At 41.4% G+C, this 21,256-nt stretch overlaps 1 protein-coding gene across 1 annotated transcript in view; it reads left to right on the forward strand.

The window, feature by feature from the left end:
* smyd3 (SET and MYND domain containing 3) overlaps nucleotides 1–21,256 on the forward strand; it is a 195,879-nt gene that overhangs the window by 146,402 nt on the left and 28,221 nt on the right. The window contains exons 7-8 of the mRNA XM_064332178.1: nucleotides 8,674–8,776; nucleotides 9,630–9,740. Coding sequence (XP_064188248.1) covers nucleotides 8,674–8,776; nucleotides 9,630–9,740 — 214 coding nt within the window. The remainder of the gene's footprint in view (nucleotides 1–8,673; nucleotides 8,777–9,629; nucleotides 9,741–21,256) is intronic.

Below are 21,256 nucleotides of genomic sequence, written 5' to 3' on the forward strand. Positions count from 1 at the left end.
AAAGTTATGTAAGACAATGCTTGTTTTTGTAAGCATTGTTATTTATGTATCTGTGGCGATTGGTTCCCCAGTCTGCAATCGCTCCTTGAGCCTCGAGCAGGCTCTGTGCATAACACTCATGCTGTACCGAATTGACCCAAAATGAATATTAGACTTTTTTGAATCCATTACCAATTCCAGTCCTCCCAAGTACTTTGGATTTTTCTGAAGCCTTTGTCTGGTCGGGCAAATGTAGTTTCGAATTCTCCTGAAAATTCCAAAAATCTCAGTCCTGGATTAAATCAGTGTCTGTCCTTAACATTGACTCTTCCAAATGAATGCCAGTTATCGCCAGGAATCCAGGCCACAGTCACAGACCCTTACCTGAACCCTGGGGATTATGTAAAGGAACAATTTATTCTTGTCTGGGTTGGCCTCTTATAATGAGCCTTGATGATGACCAACTGGAGCAGAAACTAAAGCCAGAGCAGGGATTTGGAGGGGCTGGGGGATAAGAGCTATTCAGGCTTTGTCTCTGTGGCAACGCTGAGGTGAAATAAAAAGCAACTCATTGCATTGTGTAGCCATTTAGCAGATGCTCTTATCCAGAGTGACTTGCATAGCTGTATACATATAAAATATAAATATAAAGCCCATCAGGGTCATTAGGGTCACAATCGATAGTAGCAGTCAATGCATAATTGTACATGAAGTTTAATGCCATGCTAGGTGCACGAGGGAGATGGAGAATGTTGTATTATTAAAGGCATATTATTCACCTTGAAAATATTATAAAACAACCATGCTCGGTGATTGTGATAATGCGCTGGCTGATTACGATGAAGATGCATCTGTTTCTGTGTGCACTTCTGCCCAGTCCTTGCTTGTCTGCTTATATGTTATTCTAAAAAGTCTTTGGACGTTTCTGGGTGTGGTTCTTTTTTCTTTGTGGGATGTGTGACCAATAGAAGAAAAAGTAGAAGAAGAAGAGGAATCATCTATGGATTGGCTACAGTGAGTGGTGAGTTTTCAACTGGGTTAGTGCTGGAGAGATTGTCCAAGTGGCTGGTCAGCATTCGGGTTATGTAGCTTCCATTTTTAGCTAACTAAATTCAGTTATGTTTAGCAACTAAGCTAAAGCTAGCTACCTCGTAACCTTGCTGCATATGACAGCTAAGTTTGAATTTTTGCTATAGAATATTGCTGCATTTTTTGCAAGAGATGGGATTCCAACAGTCTGCAATGCAATGTTATAAAGCTACCATCTTAGCTAGCCAGAGCAAAATATCTAGGTGTTTTGTTGGTTTGTTCGCTTTGTTGTCTTGGGGGTGTACAGGGTTTGAGAATGGAGGAGACGTTTTTGAATGTAAGCACAGGAGCGAGGGGTGGAAATAAAATCTGCATGGTATGCCTTTAAGCGGCATTTAGGATGGGGATATAGTTTTAGATTTTGACTCATTTAAACTAACTTAAATTTACTGAAATGCTCGTCACCAGTGCGGATACCACACTTCAGTGCTACTCCAGTCGAAAGAACAGGTGCGTCGGCTTTATGTTTTGGAAAGATCTGGGCTGTGAAATCACAGTTACGCATTTATTCAGTGAACTAAGCATGACATCAGCTTGTCCCACTGAAAAAAACATCGAATGAAATACATTTCGATGAGACTGTGTTAACAGCAAGATTCACAAAAAAGCTGGCTCTGCAAAATGACCCGCAAGCTCTGTTCAACCAGATGTAATTCGGCCCTGCTGAAAACCCATTTTATCCAGCTCTGGACAGGGGGAAAGAAAATGTTAGTCACTGCCTACCTGCCTCAGCCTCTCACTGATGTGAAGCACCAGTACGGTAATGTCTATGAGTTTCATTGACAATGAGGGTTTTTTATGGTTACAGATTTTTCTCATGCTTTTACTGTCAGTAACAAGTGGCTACAGTTCTGCAGAAGGCATTTTATGTACGCTTATTTGTTGATAAGTTTTTTTTGAAGATAAGTCTTCAAATAACATTCTTATCCTATTTGGTGTAAGTTTCTGCCACAAAAAGTCATCGTTAGTTACTGACCTTGCTGTTTTGGAGTTTTTTCCTCGTTTTGATTTCCAATAGCCTGAATTGTGAATATGCCAGTGTGACATATTTAACAACCTCTGCAAGGCTGTTCCCTAATGCGGATATCTTAGCATGGCAATTGTTTTTGTTACAAATTAGCTTGCTGCCTGTTTATGCTGAGACCCCAGCCCATGTTGGGGTCGTTTTGAGAGATAAGCAGAGGGAGTTGGTTGGTTGGCTTAAAAGAGTAAGGGAAGAAGAAGGGAGACGTGTGGTGTAGAAGACTCTCAAGCATCTCCTTCCTCAGCTTTGTGCCCTTCTCTATCAGTTACCCTTTCTACTGTCTACCAGTGACTGTTCTGCTCTCCTTTAATGAAAAAGAAAGGCAAGAAGAGAGACAGGATGATAGTACATAGAATAGCAGAGTATTGAAGATTTTTCTAGCAGGATGGCGACATGAGCTTGTTTGAAGAATGCAGTGACACATCCAGTGGACAGGGATGATTTCAACAGGGAGGAGTATATAGAATATATAGGTATTAAATTTGTAATATTTATTTTGTTTTATATTGCCTATTTTCATCAATTGAGATGCATATATGGATCTCTGAATGAATTCTCCTAATAGAACTCTATTTTAATTGTATTACATCTGAAATTATTCGCATATTTATTAACTTTGATGTGAATATAATCAGTGACGGTGTCAAATATTGCTGTCTGTCTTTCATTCCTGAAATGACTTGTAAAAGTACTTCTGCAGTTGCCAAGTTGGTCGCTTATCCTCTGTCCTAATCAAATTTGTATTTCAAATCAAATGATGATTAGGCATGGCAAAATTCACAATGTCTGCATATATTTGATGTGTTTTTTTTTTGTTTTTTTTGAACAGACATCAATCTATTACAAAAATGTCATTCAATGATTCAAGTCCCCCATTTCGTTACATACTTATAATATAACTATTATATTATACACGCGTATACACACACACACACACAAACACAGTTTAAACATCCTCCAGGAGCTGATTAGAACCCTGGAGAATCATCCATTACTATGACTGGAACGGAGGTACTTTGTGTTTCTTTTTTTTTATTTTTTTATTGGACATACATGGGTGACTACAAATCCTTTCCCTCTCCTTATGTTTCGTATCACACTCCGTGAGCTTTTCACAACCTGGATCAAATTTTAGGGTTGGCACTGTTCTCCAAAACTCCCTGACCCCCGTTACCCCATGGTACACTTGTCCCCCTCCGGTTTGTACAAGCACGGCGGTATCCCGTCTAATCCCATTGGTTTAGGTCTGGTGAACGCAGGGGATTTGAGCTGTCGTCGTCGTCTCCTTGTTTTCACGGCTCCTGCTGGCCCTCGGTCCCCCTCCCTCCACTCACCCCCGTCGGCGACGCTCTAAGCTCCGCTGCAGCCCAACGGGTGAACGGTGCGCCAACTGACTCGCACTGCGCCGCCCGGAAATTTCCGGAGGATTTGCGACCATCCCGCCAACAGGAAGTCGAGGGAGTTCTCATTTATTTTGTCTGTAGGACTAATCTCCTTTTTTGGAAATTAGAGAAATTATAATTTTTTTTTTTTTTATCTTACCAGGAATAGACACATGCATTTTTTTAAATTTACAGTAGCCTACCACAATGTTGGTCTCTTTTTAAAAGTGTAGGTGGAACTGTTGTTTGGTGCTTAATCTGGCATCTGAAGCCTATATTGCAGTTGAGGGTTTTAATAATGTTCCGTAAGAATGTTATATGCCGCCCGTTATATGTATCGGCTGTAACAAGGGTTGCATATTTGTGGGCATATGAATAATTTGAAATGAAAGTAGTATAGATAAGAGCGGTGTTACCAGGTCAGTGGTGGTCAGGTGAATACCGAGGCGGTATGCCAGAACTCGACATTCGCTAACAGGGCTGCTAACACCCCGTGCCCAGTCAGCCCCAAATCCAGGAGGACTGCTACAGGTTTTCTGGAGCCATTAATTAAAAATGGGGCAAAACGGAGCACTTCTCGCTCTGCCTATTGGTATTTTAAGTTGCCTAGCAACAGCCGGTGTCGCCGCCGCTGGTTTTCGGCAGGCAGAAGAAGATGGGGGAATTTTTTTCTTGGCAAGTCCGTTCTCTCGTCTGTCTGTTTCTTCTTCTTCAGCTTCTTCTTATTCTCCTCACATCCTCCAACCCCCTCCTCTGCGCAGTTATTACTTTTCTTGTTGCCTCATTTAAAATTCTCTTTCATTTCCATACACTGTACCTGTGCAGGCTTGCTTATTTTTATTTATTAATTTTTTGGACACGTTTGACATGAGGGGGAGACGGCTCTCTCTTGAAAGCTCGGGGTTATTATGTGCCGGGATGAGGTACCGATCAGCGACTGTCAGTCTTTGTACTATTTGTTGTCAGTCGTCACATGACGCAGGCGAACGGATGAGCGCCTTGTGCGAAACGAAAGTCTGATCACATTAAAAATTCAACTCCTCTTGAAATCGCCAACCCAGTGTAAATATGTCAGTCTGAATGAGATATGGAACTTGGAAAAAGGTTGGCAGTTTCTAAAAGCTCTCAGTCAAGTTATGATTGTACTGTAATGCATTTTTTATTATCTAATAAAAACTAATAAAATGTACTATTCAGGAAGTACCTTGAGCACCTGTCCATTAATACTTGAAAATAGTTGCACTTACTTACTTAATTATTTATTATTATAAACACAATTAATCCATTCAATGACCAACTCATGACAATATTTCCATTTATGGGTTAACATAAATTAATTGCAAGGGATACCATAATTCTGCTAAACTAATTATTTGAATACCTATGTATGTTTTATTTCAATGTGGGGAAAAGGTAGATTTAATCAGTGATTTTTGTGGTAGTTTTGTGGTTTTCCTGAACTAAAATTCTAAAAGATTCACTGGATATGTTAGTACCCCTATCAGATATCTAAAATTCCCCTTTGTAGTTAAAATGTGCAATGTGCTCATTGGAAGATATGTTTCTACACTACTGCCTGATGTTGCAATTGTATTGCACAGTTAATGAAAGCGCTTGTGTCACTTTTATTGCATGGGCGATCCTCGTGATGCCAATTGTAGCAATGTTCAAAGGCTCTGTTTATTGCATTTCACAGCAAAACAGCCGTGTGCTGGTGCACCTCCTGAATGATTTTTTTTTGCCAATTACTTGTACTAAATTATGGATTATGCCTCAGTGAAACTGTTGACCATCAAAGTGATGGCACTTCCTTTCATTTGAGAATGGATCAGCATCCATGGCAAACAACTGACCGACCTTGAAGAAACTGGCTAGGTGACTGCATGGTAGACTGCATGCACTGAAAAAATGTATTCCAGGCATACAGTAGTCTATCCATAACGGCTATGCATGTATGTGGTACAGCACATTTTGTACAGGCTGATTTGGTGAAATTCAGTTTTTAGTTGGTAATTATCTGTATTATTCACAAAACCTGGACATAGCAGTGAAATTCAGCTGGGAAACCAATGGGATTGATGTAGATCACATCAGCTTATCCAAAATACAAAACAAACACAATAGGCTATGGTATCTCTAGCCATCCAAAACAACAGTAGCAATATTGAAGATTGAGCTGACTTTTGAAGTTGCACACTTTTTCTGGATGCAGTCATATTGGCATCAACAAAGTTGTGATATGAATCAAATTGGTATGGCCTTATACATTACAGGTGAGAGTGAGCTGCAGTTTCTAGATTTGCTGTAATACATGTTATATGCGTGGAGAGTATGGGAATACGAGCTGTAGCTGGAATGAATTAGCAGAGCATTGGCTTTATTCTGTTACTGGGTGGAGAGTACTGCAGTGTGGTGGGTAGTCTGCCAAACTGTGGGAAAAGGCAATCATTTGGCTGAGGGCTGAGAATACATTTTTAAGTTTTAAAATCAAAGGGATGAGACAACTACCCTCTTCTATTAATTTGCAGAATGCATATGAGGCTGCCAAGAAGCATGGACAATTCTGTTTGACCATTTTGCAGCCTGGCTTTAAAGGGGCAGTTCACCCAGAAAAGAAAGTAATGTATGTTTCCACTCACCTTGAGTGCTAGCTATCCATCCAGATAGCTTTGTTGAGATTTGATAAGTTTTCTAGATATTCACTGCAGCTCATCCTAATGCAATGGACCTCAATGGAGCCAAACTTTTGCGGCACCAAGAAATGTATGCATGAAAAACTCAACTGCACTGTCTCTTTCCAAATATAATGCCGTGGTTACTCACAAACAGATACACCAGTATTTTATTGTTTCAACAATGCAATTGTTTTATAATGTTGACACTGCGCCCCAGAATAAATGTCAAGTTTTGGTGCTTTGAGTGCCACCCATTGAGGTCTGTTGTATCAGGGTGAGCTGCAGTGAATATCTAGAAAAAGTTTTTAAATCTCAGCGAAATTATCTGGATTGATAGATAGCACTCTGGATAAGTGGGAACATAGCTTTATTTCATTTTTGGGTGAAATGCTTCTTTAATGTTTAGTTACTTCAGTTTTTGCAGACACAGTAGCTGTGCAGCTCAGCTGATGATTGCAGAGTGAAAAAAATTTTTTTTAAAGAAAAAAGCAGCACAGTGACATTTTCAGCCCTGGTCCGAAAGAGCCATCTTGTCTGCTGGTTTTTCATTTGCTGGTTTCACCATAAAATCAGTGAATACGTCAGAATGAAGGTGAGATGTAATCAGATGCTTAGTAACTAGAACTATCTAAATTGCAGCTTGATCGCTCTCAGAGCCAAGTTTGGCGAAAACCTGCCCTTAGTGAGATTGGAATTGGGTTGGGTTGGATACAGTGACAGTCCTGACTTTTTCACTCTGCAATCACCAGCTGAGCTGCAGAGATATCATGTCACCATATCATCATCACACTGTCACCTCATTGTCAGAATGTCATTTCCAGCCACATGCCTTGCTCAGTGACAGTCACATCCAAACAGGGGCTGAAAATCCATGCGACTGAAGGCCTTTGGCTCCACCTCCTCTCTCACTCTGGCCAGGCTTTTGCTAAACTTGGCTCTGAAAACCCAATATGTGATTAGACATAGACTCGAGTTATCTGCCATTATCCATATTAATGATTCCTGTTGATCGTTGAACTGACTGACTGAGGAACTCATTGAGTCTGGAAGTCTTTTCCCAGTAAGTTCATATTTTCATATAGACAGTATTTTCGATATTTCAGTCTTAAAAGTGGTGTGGACAAGACCAACAGCAAAATACAAATAGCATAAGGTTGTGACACCCACCTGCTCTGTCTTCCAGTGCTGCTTGTTTTGGTGTGTTTTTTCACAGGTGCCTGGTAGGTGGAGCAGAGGGTCGTTAGCACAATTGGGAGCACCTGTGGCCAGTGCTCCCAGAGATGTTAAGATGTGCCTGTCCCCAGTTTGAGGGCGCTCTCTCCCCACAGTTGCCTTTTGGCTTCTGTTTAGGTGTGGGTTGCTTTTGTGGTTCTTTTTTGGTTTTAAACGATTCAACATTGCTTTGCCAGACTTTTCACTCGTCCACTCACCTGCACTGCTGATGATACTGACTTTCCCTCCCCACTTTTGTCCTGTCTAATTTTTTTAATTATTTTAAATGTTTTTGAAATATAATTTGAACATCCTTTGTAAATGCTTCGGTCAACGCCTCCCGTTTTGTCAGGTCGTGATACAGGTTATATATAAATCTTAAAATAACAATTATTTCATATGAAATAGTTTGAACTGGCAAACAAAGAACATCAACATGTTCATCATTATTTTAATGTCATCATTAATGTTATGGCTGTGAATTTAAAGTAAAGATATGCTTCACAGCAAGTCTGTCGTATACAGCGGTAGTTTCACGCCTGTTTCTGAATCACACATTTTCAAAAACACATCCCAGACTAAGACTCCTCGGAGCTGTGTTAATGGAGTTCACAGCCAGCCCGCTGTGGGTGTAATGGAGCCTTTGCCAAGTGTGAATGTTGGAGCTTGTGGATCGGGTGCGTTCGCAAATGTGTATTTGAAAGTTCCTAAGTGGAATAAGCTTCTAGTCCTGGAAAAGCAGCTGTGTTTCTTATATACCGTTATCAGTGAGGTATCTTCTTTCAGCTTCTGAAAAAAACGATCGCCATCAGTACATTATTGCATGCAGCGATTAATCAATACTGATTTTTCCACAATTTATTTGGGGTGGAGGTGGTTTGGGAGCAGAATTCATGGACAGTTATGGAGTTTTTGATGCTCATTGTCTTCCAGGGCCTTTGTCTTTTGTTTCAAATGAACTCAATTCGCACATGAAAACTCTGCTACTATGATGAAAGAAAGTTCATTTCTTTCTATAAGTCAAATTGAATCAACCATTATTGGTGTATGTGCTCCTGTGGGGAGTGATAATATTTTTGTGGTGTGAATTAAACCCAGTAATGCACAAGCCTTCGTATGCGACTTTGTGAGGGACTGCACTGCCTCATACACACATACATATACACACCCTTACACTGTCGTACACAATCTTGTACACACACTACACACACAGCCTTACAAAGCACCCCTTGATCACTCTCTCCTTGTGCCCTCTCTCTCTCACTCTCGCTCCCTCCCTCCCTCTCCCTCTCTCTCTGTCCCTCTCCCTCAGTGTGTCCTTGTTGAACCACGCCTGCAGGCCCAACTGCGTGATGGTGTTTGAGGGGAGGATACTCCGGCTGCGGGCGGTCCGGGACATCCGACCCCTGGAGGAGGTATCCACCCCACAGCCTGTGGTTCCTCTGCCTTCCAGTGCACCAGTTCCCTCCAGCTCTGCACCAGCTGCCATTAGTGTGTGATCTGCAGTCAAACTGTCAATCTGTAGCATGGTGTTGGTGGTCATTTAATTATATTTAAATATAATACTATATATTTTCAATACCTTTGAATGGTTACATTTTAAGGGACATCTGTTCTTCTCTCTCAAAAGGCAAGCAAGATCACTTTTCTATTAGACTTGTATGTCATGTATGCAGGACACTACATAACACTCTAATGTAAGCATGTAGCATATCACAACTTTGTAATTATACTGTCAGAATGGCTGAACAGGATGCAGAGTCACTGGTAAAAATACTTTATGACCTTTTTCCACACATCTCTGATCCTGATCTTGTCCTCATACACCCTTATTATTTCGGTAGAAATTTCTAGAACTGCTGTAATCTGCCTGCTCTAAAAGGCATGCACACACTGACAGTTCCAAGTCGAAATCTAAAGGGCAAATGTAACCACCCTGTGCTCAGCATGGTCCCAATTAGGTTTGAGTGAATAAGGGGGACAGGAACTATCTGGCAGCTTATCCAAGACGTTGGGGTAAAAGTAGATGTTAACCGTGTTAAAGCTGCCTGCTGAGATGTTGAGGGAAATCCAAGGTTTTCTGGGCTTTATGTCCAAATACAGCCAGTCAGCGTTGCAGACCAGCCCTGTTATCTGTGTATTCCCCACAAATCCACCCGACTGCATCTGCCCTTACCTCACCCAAATCTGCATGACCCGATGCTACCCAACTCCCCCTATCTCAATGCTACTCCACCCCTCCTAACCCCACCCCACCCGTCCTCACAGCTCACCATCAGCTACACGGACGTGATGACGCCCAGCCAGGATCGCAGGAAAAGGCTGCGGGAGCAGTACTGCTTCCTGTGCGAGTGCGAGCGATGCGTCACCGCAGACAAGGTGAGGGCACGTGATTTCCACTTTTCCTTTTCTGCACAGTTCTTTTTTCTTTCTTTTCTCTCCATATTCACTGGAGTGTCCTCTTCTCCATCTCTTCTCTTTCATGGCTTTCTCTCCTTCCCTCTATCACGCTTTTGGCTCTGTCTGTCTGTCTTCTTTTGTTCTGTCACCCAACCCTCGCCCCATTGTTGGTTGGGCCTGGTTAGCGCTTGAATGGGAACCCTACTGGGAAAACTGTGTTTATGCTGAAAATAGAATTGGTTGCCAGTAGGGAGTATTCCCTCTGGATCAAAAGAAACCCAATACCCCAGTACAGTGATGGGGACACTGTGCTGTAGGAGGCGTTGCCTTTCTGCTGATACTTTGTAAATCGTGGTCCTGGCTGTCCACCTAAACTGGTTTGTGGAGAGTCTTTGGGTGCAAAATGGCCTCCATGTGTCACCCAAGTGAGTTCTATATTGGTTGTAGTTAAAGCACGTAACCTCTCTTCTCTGTTCAATGTGTTGAAATCATGAGATGAAAGGCACTATATGAATGCATCCCATAGTGATGCTGAAGGCTTCAGCTATAATGCAGCTGCTGTTTGAAGGTATCCCCTTGAATTTGTGCATTGCGCAATTATCTAGCAACTGTTGGTGTGAAAAAAGCAGTGCTGCATTATATTAATGTTACACAAATATATCTCCATATTTGAAAGAGGCACTCCAGTTAAATGATGTAGTTTGATTTGCTAAATAATGCGCATAACATAAGCTCCATGACTGAGTAATGATGATTTTTGAGTGCAGTTCTCCTGAAGATGTGTTGTATAATATGAATGAAGCTTTCGCTTGCTGACTAAGAATCATGCTTTTCGAGTGCAGTTAGCCTAGAGACAAAAGAGTCCCACCGACCCCCCACACAGCAACAGATGATGTAACTGAGCCTAGGGCTGAGCTGAGCTGTTGGATATGGCAGAAACTTCTGGAAATAACACTTCTGTCAGGGGAGCAACAGTCCTCAGGGTTATTGAACAGATTTATTCTGTCACCAAGAAATATATAAGAATGCAGAAGAATTAATAGCTGTTTGCATGAGTGATTATTGTGCATTCAGCTTGCTCCTTCAGGAACTGATATTGTAAATTCTTACGACAATATTCAAATTGTTGCAGAGGCTGATGCATAGTTGGTTTAAAATGAGATCTGAGATCAAACTGTGAATCCTCTGCGTCTACAAATTGACATTAAATTAACTTTAAATTACATTTTATTGCATACATAAATTACGTGTTACCATCAGTGAGTATATTAATTTTGAAATCTTGTAGTTTTTCAATCTTGTCTGAAATTATTTTTTGAGAACCGCGAGACGGGTCCCATGTCTATTTAATTGGTATGAACAGTTTGATGAGGAAAAATATAACAATTGCATAAAACATTTCTCTAAACTTGCCATTTCAATGTGCCAATTAGTTATAATTGCATATCCCAAAAGTCAGCTGCTGTTGACAGTATTTTCTTTTTCAATCAACAGAAATTTTGTATATTTCTGTTTCTTACAGCTACTTCCTAACTCATTCCTATAAATGTTTTCCAACATGGTTTGAGCGAAAACCATCATGTTCATTTGACCATTTGCATCATTAAATGGAGGAAGGGAAATCAATCCATTACATGAAGTTTGAAGTTGACCAATAATTTGGGAAGTGATCAACACTGACCAATGAATTGGCAGCGTTGCAGCATCTTAGCAAGACCTCTGCACACCGACAATGTGATAGGAATTCATTCGTATAGGTGGCAAGCCATCCAGCCTACAGTATCTGGTCGTACAGTTTACTGTAGCATTTTCCAAAGTGCCGGGCCTACTGCAGCAAAATTGAAAGACCTGTGTCAAAGTAATGTCAACCTTTCCTGTTCTGGAGTTCGATTGGTTAACGGGACTCAGGTAGGCCGTACGCTCAATTGCACCCGGAACACCGCGAGCTTGTTGGGTGACCTTCACAGGAAAAGGACTCTGGTGATTACCTTGTGGCCCGGGATGAGCTAAGCTATAAGCGGTGATGGATTTGACGGGCCCAGGCTCAAAGTGACAGGGGAAAAACACTCCGGGGCTCTGACCCAGCTTTGCGCTTCGGTTTGCAGCTCGGTTTCAGCTGCAAAGCAGCAACCTCTAAAGGAAACACCCTCACCCAGATTTACCACATTACCGCACTTAATTCATTCCCCCATCCCGTGTTTAATGGCATGTTGTAATTGCCCATATCATTTTAATGACATCAGAACATTACAAGAGACCTTCCTTCATGCTGACTGGTTAATAACTGTTCAGAGCGTGGCGGCATTCACTCTTTACTGCAGAGGGCTGGGAGCTGCAATGTATAACCGTAAATAACTTAAGCTTTAATACCCAATTCACTGTGTTTAACTGCTCTGTTTTCTTTACACCATAACAATTTACCTTTTTAATTTAATACTATGACTGAGTTAGACGTTCCATTTGTTTTTTCTTAAAGGTGAATTTATTTTCGAAGTTACTGCGCCTATTCATAGCAGGGTTGGCACTCAAGTTTACGGTTATGGAGGCAATTATAGCACTTAAAACTTTTTTGTCTATGTCTATTTACGTGTTCTATATTTCACTCTCTCTGCTCTATTGTAATATTGATTAGGACTCAGAGCATGGTGTCACGTGTTTGAGCACTTTTTGTCTCATTTTGTTCACTTGTGTAGTGACTGAGTACAATCAGATTTGCAGCAAATATCTAGAGTGTCGCCATATGTTTTGTTTAGGGCAGGCTAAAATCATATTTGAATTGATTCTGCTTGTTAAGAATTAATATTTTAATGTTTTTAAAGTTATAAAGTAGAATGATGCTGCATGTCCACAGCAGGAAAATGGTCTGTTGGCCCTGAAAAACCTTAGCGGCAAGTGCTATTCAGGCCTGATTCATCTCGGCAAGTGTACCGCATTGACCCTGACACGCTTCCCAACAGTACTCTCCTTTGTGTGGTTACCGCAATGTGGTGTTCCCGGAACACCGGACAGCAGGGAGATAATTACAGCCTGAGTGCTTGAAGACCTGCAGCGGTACAGGGAAAAGAGCACCAAAGTGGTGGTGACAAACATCAAGTTAATGACATACCCCGTACGGTGACTCATGCCCACGCATTCCTAGTGGAGGTGAAGCTATGCCACCTGTGTTTACCTGGCCAGGTGAATGTGTCCCAGGTGGTAGTGATGGTAGTGGTGGTGGCTATGAGTGGGAAATGATCTTTTGATGCCTGGAGTCTTTGGTGTGGAGAGGCAGCAGTTCATCAAGAGGTTTTGTACATGGCCTTGGAAAATTGTTATGTAGCCCACTGGCCTCTATGCAGACCTCACTCTACACATAAGCCTATGCTTGAAGTCTGTCTCCTTTTGCTTTATTTTATGCCTCCCTGAACAAAGTCCCAGCCAAGCCAGACTTTTTTTTTAAGATGACCTATAATTTTAGTGCTCTGTCAGGGGTAATCAGCATTTTGGGCAACTCTGAGATATAATATTACCTTGTGTGTGGAAGAGTTTACAATGTGCTTTAGTGGCTTCCTATATCAGTCTGGTTCTGTTAGCTCTGTTTCTGCCTCAGTTACCATTGTCTGGCTCTGTTAGCATTTTTATCCCTTTGCCTGATTCTGTCAGCCTGCTAGCTCTGCGCCTGGCTCTGCTAGCGCTGTTACTGCCTGCTCTGTCAGTGACCGTTTGCATGCACACCATGTTCCGAATAATGACCCTCATTCTGGTGAGGCTCATATTGTAGTTCTGCCGATTACATGTCCCAGTAAAGGAATAGCCCAATCTTATCCCTGTGTACAGGGTTAGCTGAATATCCCATTTGCATCCTTTAGTTTCTGGTGAAGGACAGCATCCTAGTAATTATTCAGTGTGCATGAAGTGTTGAAAATTCACTGGTGTGAACCGCTAGTATTGTTTAGTTTCTTTCCCTTAAAATTACAGCTGTCAACATTAACAGATTAGCTCTTGTGATTCTTTTTAATGATTCATGCATTCAACTTTTTTCTTAACACAATCACGTTTTTTTACTTTGACTTAATCACATGAGTTAATGTTGAAAGCCACACTTAAAATACATTGCTTTCAGGGCCTTCTACCTGTGCCTAATTTGTTCTGTGATTTCACTGAGCTCTTCTTTTTCATTTTGTCTGCTACAACCCTAAACAAAACATTATTTACTGCCATCCATGTATTGCACAATTCAATCATTTTAATACAGAAATGAATACTTCTGACTCCTTACCAGCCCAGAAGTGAGGGCTTTGTGCTTGCTACAACATTTTTACAGTAAACTAGCTTCCTGACATCAACACCCAAGACACCTTTTGAATCTGTACTTTCACAGAACGTTTTTTAAGAATTGTAAACGGAATAGTGATTACATGCTTTCTTATTCGCAGATTATTAGTGGCATATGCAGAATTCTGTTTTCAGAATAAAGGTTTTACAAGGGCTGTATTGTAACTGGAATGCTTGAGTTTTCCAAATAAGATTAGAATAATGCTGTGCATGTAAACGTAGTCAGTGATGCTAGTGTTGGATCAGGTAGTAAAATGCTTGGTTCTGGTTTAGCACAAGCTCTGGTTAGTCTGGGCCTCTGTTAGCAATATTCTTGGCTCTGTTAATTCTGTGCCAAACTCTGTTAGCTATGTTTTTGTTATTTTTCACAGTGCCTACCTGTTAGCAGTGTACTTGGCTTTGTTCACACTGTGTCTGACCCCGTTAGCATTGTTAGCGCTGACCGTGTCAGTTCCGCGCCTGTTGACCCTTACACCTTCTTGTAATGGCGCTGGGACAGAGGGCCCGGAACAACTTCTGACAAAGTGTGTCTGAGCGCCACCTTACAGCAGGCCCACAAATCAGCAGACACTCACGAGCGCGACTCAGGCTCATTTGAAGCCGTTTGATAAAGGAGGGGGAATTCCACAGCCCTGAGTAGGCACAATGGCCTATCTTCAGAAAGAGTTATAGCGGAGAACGGTTCTTATTAGAGGGCAGAGCAGGGTCAGGTGTGTGTGTGTGTGTGTGAGCCATTCCAGCGCTTGGGAGTAGTAATAAGAAAGTGTGTGATGTCTGGCTTGCACAGTAGATGCAGTATATGAAGGCTTTTTTCTGGGAAGGTTTTTTTGTGCCTGCGGTCACATGCTGAAGTGATCAGCTCTCACTTGAGCTCTGACGATAAGAGTAAGCATTCTTCTCCTGCTCAGGATTCATAGGAAACACGGACAATGGACGGTTCCTCAGAGAAGAGCATGACCCTACGTTCATTTTACGTTCATATCTCCTGACCGGACAGATTTAATCATTAACTTTTTAATTTGCTGTTCTCAAAGCACGTCTTGTCCTCAGTACGATTTTTTGTAACACCGTTGCAATTGGACGAAAAATGTAAATGGCATTTCAGGAAGAAGAGTAATTACAGGACAGAGGGCCATTCTTCCCCTCGCGGCCGTAACAATTTCCTGTTCGGTGTCTTGCTCACATTTGCGTCTTGCATTCACATTCGTACAGTGTTGGTCTTATGATTGCGCGCTCTCATTGCTGCCCGTCAACGGTATGACTTAATTCAGTGTGTTTTCAGTAGCGCTTCAGGTAAGCCTCGAGAAACCAGTTTAATTTTCTGTTTGGATTAATTTAACGAATTTGCCTATTGCGTGATGTATGTAGTCATTCGGCAGCTCTACTGCTATAGTGGCAGCTTTATGCATTCAGGTTTCTAAGCTGGTTTCTATTCCGTATTCCGTATCCTGTGTTCAAAACCTAGAGTGATCTGTAGATCCTTGTGTGACGCACAGGGATGGTTGACCTGCTGAGGAAACAGGCAGGAATGCACAGTGCACATTACCGCATGCGATAAAAGGCTAATGATACACTTGGTGCATTAACGAACACTGTCATCAGTTCGGCGAGATGCTTTCAAAGTAACGCAAGCGGCGTGCCTCTGGTATGCCACTCTGCCCGTTTTCACAGGTTTAAACACGCAGGAAATGTTCCTCGCCGTTGCCATCAGAAAGCGCAGCCCCTCTGCAGGCACAGTGCTTCTGTTGTGCTTTAAAGCGCAGTAAACCATCAATCTGCCATCTAGGTTATTTCTGTTGACTCAAAATTGTGAGGCATGGTTTTTGAGATGTGTGTGTGTGTGTGTGTGTGTGTGAGGAAGAGATTTCGAAAAACCCTTTTATTGGGACATTGTTCAAACACAGAAATGGCTGTACTTCACGATAAAAGAACAGAAGACAACAACAATGAAAAAACAAACCCAAACAACCACCACAGGCAGAGAAGAGAGAATAGATAGAGAAATAGAGAGATAAAGAGAGAGAGAGAGAGTCTGCATATATGTGTGAGAATATGCATACATAAATAGGTCTGTAACTATAATATTATAGTTAGTACATAGTTTAATAAAGTTATGATTGTCTAACAATTTATATCTCAAAAATAAAATGTTTTATCTTGGAGCATGTTCATGTTTGTATCAGACCATATATGGAAGAATGGTTTGGCATCCATAAATGGAATGGTTTTCATTTCGTTCATGTACCTCAAACCTCAGTGATTGCCCAAACTTCGCCATTTTGTCACAAACATGAGTAACAATCTCTTGATTGCATATTGTTCTCAAGTGGACAAAAATCAATCAAATTGATAGGCAGCATCTACACTGATACAAGCATTGTGTAAAAACCAATCTGGCCTTCCTCAGAGAGTTTGGTCCATTACTGTCTTGGTTTTTTCCAACTCTGTGCCTGCCAGTGTTGAATTTACTGCTCATCCTGCAATTAAGAGACAGCCATCTGAAGTCAGGTGAATTGAGTAAAAATTAACTCAGCCATTTTACTTGGCAGAGAAACAACATTTTCATTTTAGTGGAACAGCAGACACAAAAGTGTGTTCCTCCTTCAGTACTCTAAAACGGAGGGGGGGGCAATTAGAAGACTAATTTCACGGTCCACATCCGTCTCGTGGACACAGAGCCTGGCTGAGAATTTGAAATGCATTTGACATAAGAGCGGAGAAATTAAAAGGTCTGAATGGAGTGGGACAGGGAGGAAGTGGAAAACTACAGCGGATGAAAGGACCGCCCACTGTTCCCTGAACCTAAGTGCTCTCCGAGTGAACGGAAGGCCCGCTTCGCTTGGCCACGCCCCCAACAGATGCTTATGATGGGAAACGCATTAATCAGCACGTCTCCTGACACGAGTGAACTCTCGGTGCAGATTAGTGCGTAAGGAACAGTGCAGAGACCTGGGCGTGCCGTGCAGTTTTCAGCCATTACGGGCATTTTTTTGGTGAACGCTTGTAAACATAGTACACATCTTTCAACACACTGAGCACTATGCACCTTTTAATGGACAGCGTGTCACGCACTGTATTTTTACACACTCTGAGCATCACACACCTTTTCACACACTGAGTACTATGCACTTTTTAGTACACTGACCACTACACACCTTTTAACACACTGAGAACTACCACGTTTTCACACACTGAACACTACGCACCTTTTCACACACTAAGCACTACGCACTTTTTAATACACTGACACCTACACACCTTTTAACACACTGAACAGTGCACATTTTAACACACTGAGCACTACGCACCGTTTCACACACTGAGCACTACGCACCTTTTAACACACTGAACACCACAGACCTTTTAACACAAACACCTTTTTGCAAGTGTTTGTGTTCGAGAATATTTGCCGTAGAGCATTTCAGTAACTTACTGTAAACTTTGTCTGCATTAAAAATACTTTTATTTTATTGAAATATAAATGCAGTCCTCCACCTATGTAACCAGCGTTTAATCCTCCCATTAATTTAAGCGCCTGGCGCAGACGCCCTCAGACTGGGGAAGGATGCAATGAAAGGGTGCCTGTCTGACGCAGAGAGGCTTTGATGTCTCCGTAGGACTGACGTGTCTCAGGAGCTGGCTGGCTGACGGTAATCTGCCCAAATTAGGCCTCTCCACGTCTCAAACACATATCTCCGCTCTGCGAAAGAAAGCAGCACAATAGCTTTTTTTTTCACATAAAAAAAGGATTTAAGTTGCCCGTCTTCCGAGGGATTCTATTGGCTTTTTTTGTTGTTGTTTCGACTCGCGTTGGGCACTTCAGAGAGCCGTGTGACGTCTTTGATGGTTGAAGGTGTACAGGAACGTAACAGCGGGCGTTTTGTGTTCGCCTCGTCTTTGAGCGAATCAAAGTGACGACAGAAAAATGAGGAGAAACGCTTTTCTGAAGGATAGCGTTGCTTCTTCATTTAGAACATACTGTAAGAATACTTACATACCGATGTGCTCTGTGATGGATTTAAGCTTGACACATAACCATTGAGTTCTGTAGCTATTTCTGTCAGATACATTGAAAACCCTGTGCAATAGCGAGAAAAGCAAATCACTGAAAATTCTGCCTGTACCGTTCAGCATTAACCTTGTAGCGACAGTTAAAAATATTTTTTTGATAAAACTATTTCAATGTATACTGGCTAAATATCTGAGGTATTTGAGACTTGAATTTCATCATTTTTAGGGCAAGGTCACCTTTGCCTCAGCAAATACAAGATTTCCTAGGGAAATCAGGCCAAATCAGAGGGCAGTAAGGCCTAATTCAAATTCAGCATGAGGGCTTCAAGGCCAGAAACACATAATAAAAGCACATATCCCAGGTTTACTATCAAAAGGCACAAGAGTATGTTTGAACCAAAACGGTTTCATACCATGAAACTAAAATATGACAGAGACTGGTGAATTCTCGGAGGGCATGTGTATGGGTGTGTATTTCCAGACATATTTATCAAATAAAACAATTTAGAAAACATTGGGTAGCATTGCTTTGGAATACAGCTTTTTTAATTTCGGTCAGGCAAGATAGCCTATATAGTTTGTAATACAGTAACTTGGCGTCATTTTGATATCAGTTCTTTTAACGGCAAGCCTAAATTTAGCCAGTTTGAATGAATGAGTTATGGACAGTGCTTTGTATGTGTGAGTAACTTGGCATTTTTGTACATTGAAAACGGGTTTTTTATGAGATATTATATACTGTATATTGTATTTATACTATGCAATATTTATATTTGTATTTCTGTTTTTTTATTGTTACTGTGATATTATTGCTCTTGCATTTTTTATTTAAACCAGAACTAAAATATGGAAGGTACCTGTAAATTCAAAGTGAAACAATTTGATTATGTCCAGGGGCACCACATCTCAGTACAGGATAGAACAATATTTTTTTAAAGTTACGTATTTTCAATATCACCTGCAATGTGAATTTGAAGCATGCATCTGCTATGAAAATGTGTAATTATGATGTTTTCAGTATTGTTGTTTGCTGCATTAACTTTGCCGCACATGTTATCATTAACATTGTGGGAGCTTGAAATGACCTTTTATCCACTGACCAATAATATGGGACTTCAAAGTTATAAGGCAGAATTCATCAAGTGTCCAGTGAAAATATTGACATGTTAGCATTTTGCCACCTGCCAAAAAAATGAGTGTCTAAAGTAATTTAAGAAGAACCATTGTGAAGTTGCACACCTGCCAATGTTAAGGAACCCAATAAGTGATAAGTAGGGCCACCAGTTTGTGTCCGCCATGTGGCCTGCAGGGATTTAAACTTGCATTTCAATGGTTATCCTCCAGGGGTCCCCATAGGCACTCCATAGGCACAGTCAAGTGCCTAATCATACAATTGAGTTTCTAATTGAGACATTTGTGAAAACAGTTAGTTGATCTAATTCAGGTAGGAACGTGAAAATGGATTAAAGTTTAAATCCGGTGAAAAGCATGTCTTTGAGCCAGTGGTCCTCACTTGTGGTCCACAGGGTCTGCTGGCTTTCGTTGTTTTCTCAGCACTTGAGTAGTACAGCAAATGATCAGTTAAAGCAGTTGATTACACAGTTAATTCAGATCACCTGGTTTCCTGGGTCTGCATCAGTCGCTGATCTTAAGGGGGGGGGAAAATCAAAAACCCAGCAGACTCTGTGGCTCTACAGGACCAGGATTGAGTATCACTGCAGTAAGAAGAAAAAATGCACCCATATAAAGCAGGCTTTGTTTTAGCTCGGCACTGAGATACGTGATTCTATTTAAGGTCTTGATTGAAGACCATGATTAGTTAATGAATATAATTGTGAATTCGTTTTTTTATTTAAAAAAATTTCTGCTGGTTAAATGTTATATAACTGTTCTCATTTTTAATTTGGGCATTTCCCACTACTTTTACCAAAACCTAACATGCCCATGTACAACATTTAAAATACTGCAGCATGTCCACGGAAGTAAGCAATCCAACTGAATTTAACACGTGAGTGTCGCTTGTAGACATCTCTATCAATCATCATCTGTGCTTAATTAGTGCCAATTGCTTTATCAACTTAGATTACTGAGGCGGTGTAAATGGGATGACTGTTTGAGAAGTGGCTTGACAAAGAGGCTATCATGACCTCTAGCTGTCGGAGGCCTGAAGTACCATGCGAGGAAACAGGGGCATACGAACTGGTGGCCCAAGTGATAAGTCCTGACAGAGTAATGCGACCCCCACACAATGGGTCATAATCACCCTGAAGGGGCTTATTCTGAATCAGCTGACAAGTTCGCTGTACATTGCCCTGCTGTAGCTGCATTCCAAATAAATAATTTGTCACAAAATCTCCTTTAAATTGAATTTATTATGCATATTTGTATATGTTTCTAGCTTCTCCACAAGTTTAGTTTCAGCAAACAACGCAAAACAGCTTTTAACATCCTAGTGGCCAGAAACAAGCTAGCTCAGGGCATTTTTTAATTCAGTGTAGTTCACACTGTTTACAGAATTAAATTGGACATTTCCATCAATTTTGCTCCTAGCGCCATTTTGATGTGCTGTAAAAAAAACACTAGCTAATTATTTCCACAAGTGGGGATGGGCAACTTTTTTTTAGGGGTCACCTTCCAGAGGGTTCCATGGCTAAACAGATTATATGGCATGGCACAAATGGCCGTGCAGGTATGTAGGGCATTAAGGCTCACGGCAGTGGCTGTGTGGCTGCCGTCTAATTCAAGCCCTTGGTATGCTTTAGAGATATTGTAATATTTTTGTTCCTGCCTCATATAAGTCATGATCTTGGAAAAGGAAACCAATTAGTTTTGGTATGTAGCAATCGGTATTGACTGTGTGTGCAATACACATTAAGAACGCCTTATATTAATATATATTGCAGTGTGTGTCGTAGCCAAGGAGTGGGACATGGGGGGGAGGGGGGGTGATCTGATGGGGGGTTGGAGTTTGATGCCCCCCTACTTTCGACATCGCTCGATTTTCAGAATGGGGAAGCCTTAACTCCAAAACCCATGTGGGTGAAATATCCACTGAGTTTGTCAGTTCGGTTCAGAATTTCCTGCTATGATCTGCAGCAGTCACCATGGTGCCTCCTTTATAAGAGCTCCTTCCATTTCCCTTGCTGCGAGCTGAGCATCAGATCTTGCTT

This window comes from Anguilla rostrata, chromosome 1, assembly GCF_018555375.3.
Source record: "Anguilla rostrata isolate EN2019 chromosome 1, ASM1855537v3, whole genome shotgun sequence".
NCBI classification, from domain to species: domain Eukaryota; kingdom Metazoa; phylum Chordata; class Actinopteri; order Anguilliformes; family Anguillidae; genus Anguilla; species Anguilla rostrata.